Source organism: Gossypium hirsutum, chromosome A10 (genome assembly GCF_007990345.1).
Source record: "Gossypium hirsutum isolate 1008001.06 chromosome A10, Gossypium_hirsutum_v2.1, whole genome shotgun sequence".
NCBI lineage: Eukaryota > Viridiplantae > Streptophyta > Magnoliopsida > Malvales > Malvaceae > Gossypium > Gossypium hirsutum.
Window position 1 is genome coordinate 114873269 of NC_053433.1, and position 6032 is coordinate 114879300.

The following is a 6032-nucleotide window of genomic DNA, read 5'->3' on the forward strand; positions in this document are numbered from 1 at the left end:
TTTAAAAAAAAAGGGTCAAGCATTAGTTAAAGCTTTTTTTTCCAGACTTGGCCCAGCCCGAATTAGCAAAAAAAGCAACTAATATTTTCTCGTTATTTTCTTATTGTTTTGCTACTATTTTACTATTATGTTACTATTATTTTCTTGTTATTGTTTGGATATTGTATGACTCTTATTTTATTGTTAATTTTGTTACTATTTTAGAGGTATTTACTTGCTAAGATATACATGTATTAGTGTTATTTAAGTATAAATATATATTTTTAATTTATTTTCAATTTGTTGGGAAACATTTGTTTTAATGTTTTTAGTATTTTTGATGTATTATATTTTTATAAAAAATTATATAAAAATAATATTAAAAAATTAATTCTGGTGGTTTGGGTCAGGCTAGGCCCGTGTTTTAGTTTTTTATTCAAGACGAATTTGAGCAAAATTTTAAGCCCATTTTTTAGGTCGAGCCTAAGCTTAATAAATGGGCCTAAAATTTTGATAAGGCCCAATCCGATCCATAAATAAATCTAATTTATTTTATTTAAATCTTTTTAATAATATCAAGATTAAATTAATTCATTTAATAATACAAAAATTAATTTCTATCATATTACTATAATAAAAATACTTAGAGAAGAAAATTCAGAAATGTGTTATTAACACCATTATTAAGTGGCAAACAACACAACCTGATTAAATGTAAATAATAAAATAAGCATAATAATGGAGTAAGGAACACAGACCAACCTTTGGTAAATGTATTAAAAATTGCATAATTATTGGGAATTAGCCATATCCTGACAAATGAGTTGTAGCCTACATCCAATCCCTAAGCTAGGAATTTATGCATATAAAAAGGAATGTAATTTTGTTCTCATTATAGCAATGGAACTTTGTTTTTATTTTACTGAAAAGAGGTTAAAAGGTAAAAAAAAAATTTCCATAAATTCATCATTATTTCTTCATGAGAAGAAACCATGGAGTGATTGAAGCCAGTTCCCATCTCCTATGAAAAGGATAGATTCACAGGTAAAATAGTATTACTATTTGTGCATTTAAGCATATTCTTATTTAAAAATATAACGGGCTGAATCGGGCTCGGGCTGAATCGGGCTCAGGCGGAATTTAAGTATAACATTAATACATTTTATATTTGTTTAAGTTCAGTTCAATTAAAATTATGGTTTAAAATATTATTCAATTTTGTTCACTTTTGTAAATAGTTAACTTAAGCCCGATTTAGGTCTACCCCTATTTTTTTTAAAAATTCGTTATTTTATATATTTTTTATTTATTAAATTTTACATATAGGCATCATAACATTTTTTTAATATATATATTATAGTATTATATATTACTATAGATTTAATTTTTATGTGTTATAAATTAAATAATATATAAAAATAACATAATATATTATTTTAAAAACATAAAAAAGGGGGCCGATCTAAGCTTGGACCTTGAATGTTTGAGTTTGAGCTCGAGCCTAAGCTATATTTTAAATAGGCTTATTTTTTTGCCCCAACCCCGTTTGTTGAAACTAATGTTTTTGCCCTAACCCTCTTAAAACTTTTAGTAAGCCTTTGAGTGGAGTATAGAGAACATAGTATAAAATCCAAGCCAATTAGTTCCATTGATCTTGATTGATTAAACCAGGTAAAGCGTTAAAAGATTTGTATTCATGTTTTTAATTGACACCGATCTCGAGTCTAATCATCAAATAATATAAGGGATTATTTTGATCTTGCATGCACTAGACCAATTTGAGAGATTGCTTAAAAGATCACAAAAGGAGATGATTAGACCCAAACCCATAAAAACAAAAATACATATTGTCATTTGTATTGACACTACCAAACAATTTGCACCACATGATTTGATTTTTGAGTTTTGCAATTGGTTCAAAAGAGAACAAGGACACTGATTTCTAGATTTGGAAATGAGTACATAACTTACTATGTCACAAAGGAGATTAAATGAACTAGAAACATTATTGTTCTCATTGAACAAACCAATCAAGTTTAGATGTTTTCAGACAAAGACTTGTCTTCTCAATCTTTTGGAGCTTGTAATGTCACACAAGGATCATGGATATGTTCAAAAATATGCAAGATTGAAAGAATAAAACTTTTTCATGAACAATCATATAAAACCATGTACTTTGTTTACATGATGACAATATTCTTCAATAATAACACTTTTAATTATCACTCAATTATCCCTAGAGCCCCAACTAATCATAATGATGATTGATTCTTCCATTAGAGTTATAGCCCTATTTGTGAAGAATCTTTATGAATGAAAAGCCCTTACAATGCATAAAATAAGAAACTTTCCAAATATAAGAAATGACAATGTAGGCCACTATGGAGACCCAAAAAGCACAACCATTTTAAACTAAAGTTTGATAATAATATGAATAATATCCCTTGGACTTGACAAAAGAACAAGTTCCAAACCTTTTAAAATGATGGTTATAAAGACCAAAATCTCATAACCCTCTTACACAAGCTTGGGAAAATGACAGGGCTTGGATCTTCATGTGGAGCATGCAAATTCTTGAGGAGAAAATGCACTAATGAATGTGTTTTTGCACCTTATTTTTGTTATGATGAGGCTGCAAATCACTTCGCCGCGGTGCATAAAGTGTTTGGTGCTAGCAATGTTTCGAAGCTGTTATTACACTTACCGATACATAACCGAAGTGACGCGGCCATCACTATAGCTTACGAAGCACTGGCTCGAATCCGAGACCCGATTTACGGTTGCGTTGCTCATATCTTTGCCCTTCAACAACAGGTTTCATTTGTTAATTAACATTACAAACTTCTCCGACCACGAAATCATGCATTGATCACTTCCATCACCACTTTTTGCAGGTTGCTGGCCTACAAGAAGAGATTGAAACTCTCATTAACCAAATGGCAAATCATGCTGTTGAGGTTCCCATTGAAGCGGTACAATTTGGTTCCATTGATGAAACCATGAACACACTCTGCTACCAAGATGAACAAGCTACCTTGCTCAACCTACAAGGATCTATAACTGGTAATCAAGTTGTTCATAGTCAATTGTGTGAAAAAGATTCAGCTCAACATTCATTCAAATGGGTGGAAGACTCAAAATTTCTCTCTAATATCCACGAAGACCCTTATGAAATAAGCTTCGAAGGACTCGAATTCGGAGACCTTATAGACTATCCATGCATGGGAAACACTGGGATTCCTTCAAATTGGGAAATCCCAATTCTCTGAATTCATGGTTTTAAACTAAGGAAAATTGGTTCTTTCTTCATATAAAGAACCATATGTTTCCACATGGGAAAAATTTTGTACCATGCATGATGTGGTAGTTTTATGTATGTTATGATTTTGAGTTTCCTAAATAAAAACAACTTTGTATTGTAATTGTATGATGTTCCATGTTAAGAAAGTTCATGCAGATGAACAAAGAAATGAAAATTTATAAAGTTTCCTACTTTTTCCAACATAAAACAGAGTTGATGTTCATATATGGATATATATTTAATACGAATATGTTTAAATACTTTTTTATGTATATTCTTATACACATATTCAAATATATGTCGAGTGTACGTATTTGTAGAACTCAAATCAACTTCTTGTTGTTAAGGATTAACTTTTGTAGGAATTAGACCAAACATGGAGATGCATGAACTTGCAAGGAATCCTATGTAGAAGACAAAAGAAACCAAAAACCAAAACTTGCACTGTTTCTATAGGTTAGCTTGGATGCTCTACAAGGACTAAATCAGCAGCCATAAAGAGAATTTGGGCTCATGAAATTACAGTCTTAAGAGTTTTGGGTCAAGTAAGAGATTAGGGTTGCAGTTGGGCTTGTATATTGGACCATGGGACTTCAAATTTTCTATGAAAAATAAAGTTGAGATAATGACAGATTTACCTTTATACTTTAATAAAATTGTCAATGTGGTACGTGAATTTTTAATTTGTTCATTTTGGTGCTTATACTTTAATTCCGTTTATGACAATAACACCGTTAATTTTTTTGTTGATGTGGCATGCTGATCAATCAAGAGGTACCACGTCACACATTATTGACTTTTTGACCAAAAATAGAGGAGCCTCTTATCAATTAGTCCAAATTTACTCATCTCTCTCTTTTTTGGTACAAAAAGATTAACATAAACTAAATCATAAAGAACCGTCGTCATCGTGAACTCACCACCGCCAAAGGCTTTCTCCTTTCAGAATAACCACCAAAATAGTCATTTACCCTCTATCTTTCTCTCATGTTAGATTCTTCTAGATATAAAAAGCTTAAAATTTCAATTCAAATTGGGCCCATCAAGTCGAGTGGGCTACCCGATATTTGAACAGGTCTAGTCATGTTCACCTATCCCCCTTTTTTTTTTCTTGGCATTGGAAAGTAAATATTCTAATTCATTTTTGGTCTTTTTATTCTGCAAAAATTTTAATTTAGTCCTTACACTTTAATTTGACTAATATTATTAATTAATCCGAATTGTTAGCACCATTAATTATTTTCATTAAATTGTTGACCTAATTTTTTTCTAAAAAAATTATATGTCAACAAAATATTAAGAGTTTTCAAACAACTTAACCCAATGAACTCATGCTTTAAAGTTTTTTTTTTAAATCACATCAGCATGTTATGTGAACAATTTGGACTAAATAATAATAATATAATGATTAAATGATCAAATTATAACAAATTAAATAAAGGAATTAAATAATAAACTATTTCATAATAAAGGGATCAAAACTAAATTAAACAAAAGAGAAGGGTGACCTCGACTCTAGATGCTGAGACTGGTTTACGAATGACATTAACATAGTTAAAATTAACCTGAAATATATCTCAAAATTTGCCTAAACTATCAATATTTGTGAATAATTAATTCAAAGCTATTTATATTTTAAATTAATTTATTTTTTTATTTAAACCCTAATATTTTTATCTAAATTCTTTCAAATTTTGGGTTGAATTTCAAGTTTGGGTTCTTATCATATCTACTCTTTTTTATATAATAACTAGAATTACCCATAACATTTCACTAACACTTAAATAGGAGGATAATGTGTTTCAGTATACTCGAACCTACGTCCTCCTGCACTAACAACAACATCGATACTAATTGAACTAAGACTCAATCGTCGATAACCCCACTACCCAACACCCTGTCACCTAGTAGAATGCAATAATTAAGTAATTAAATGAAAAGTTTTACTAGTTATAGCGTTGCTGAAATTTTCACTTAAAAATTTTGTTGCAATAACAGAAGAACAAATTGAAATTTGAATGAAAGAATTTGGGTTGCAGAATTATTCTTTTCCGAAATTCTGTATTGATTTTGAAATTTCCCTTTTTCAACTGTAATCTCAAAGTGAAGGGAATTGCTTTTCCTTAATGGAAATAGTGGAAACTGATAACCCATAAAATTTTGTTTTCCTTTTCTAAGACAAAAAAAGAAAAAAAAATGATATGTTTGGATAGTTCGAAAACGACCTCCTCAGCCATTGTCTTAGTGATAGTTAATCTTTACATCTTTTTATTTTTTAAATATATTATAAAATATCATTTTAAATCTGATAACATCTTAAAAAAAATTGACACAAACGTTTAGAGAAAGAATTCGGCTTAAAATCTTAGAGATAATATTGTTAGGGTGGACAACCCTAAATCTTGAAAATATTAACCTCCAAAACTGTAGAACAAATATAAAAGATACTTTAATTAAAAAAATAAAATTGATAACTTACGCACATAATTGATGTAGCTTTCACTAAATATCACCCAAAGATTTTGACATATTTCCAAATTGGGTAGGGATTATGACAACATGAAAATTTCTTTCAGGTATGGAATAATGAATTATCTCCCACTTTCTTTCCCCTCCACTAATCAAATTCCTTTGCCTCACCCAACATAAATTCACTCAACTTGTCAAAATCTTACCCAAATATAACATATGCATGAACCCTAATTTCACTTTTATTTTCTCTGTTTCCTACTCGATTACGGTACCAAACGAG

The 6032-nt window shown here is 29.8% G+C and overlaps 1 protein-coding gene across 1 annotated transcript; it reads left to right on the forward strand.

The window, feature by feature from the left end:
• The first annotated feature begins 2427 nt into the window (after window positions 1-2427).
• LOC121207796 (LOB domain-containing protein 33) lies at window positions 2428-3401 on the forward strand. The gene is made up of 2 exons (XM_041078179.1): window positions 2428-2793; window positions 2874-3401. The coding sequence occupies exons 1-2, from the start codon at window positions 2515-2517 to the stop codon at window positions 3246-3248; spliced, it is 654 nt and encodes a 217-aa protein (XP_040934113.1). The 5' UTR covers window positions 2428-2514; the 3' UTR covers window positions 3249-3401.
• Window positions 3402-6032: the final 2631 nt, after the last annotated feature.

Bases quoted from the DNA above. Each gene is read 5' to 3' on its own strand.
- LOC121207796 (XM_041078179.1), top strand. From the start codon at position 2,515: ATGACAGGGCTTGGATCTTCATGTGGAGCATGCAAATTCTTGAGGAGA. The intron at 2,794-2,873 runs GTTTCATTTGTT...CACTTTTTGCAG, and splicing joins TCTTTGCCCTTCAACAACAG to GTTGCTGGCCTACAAGAAGA.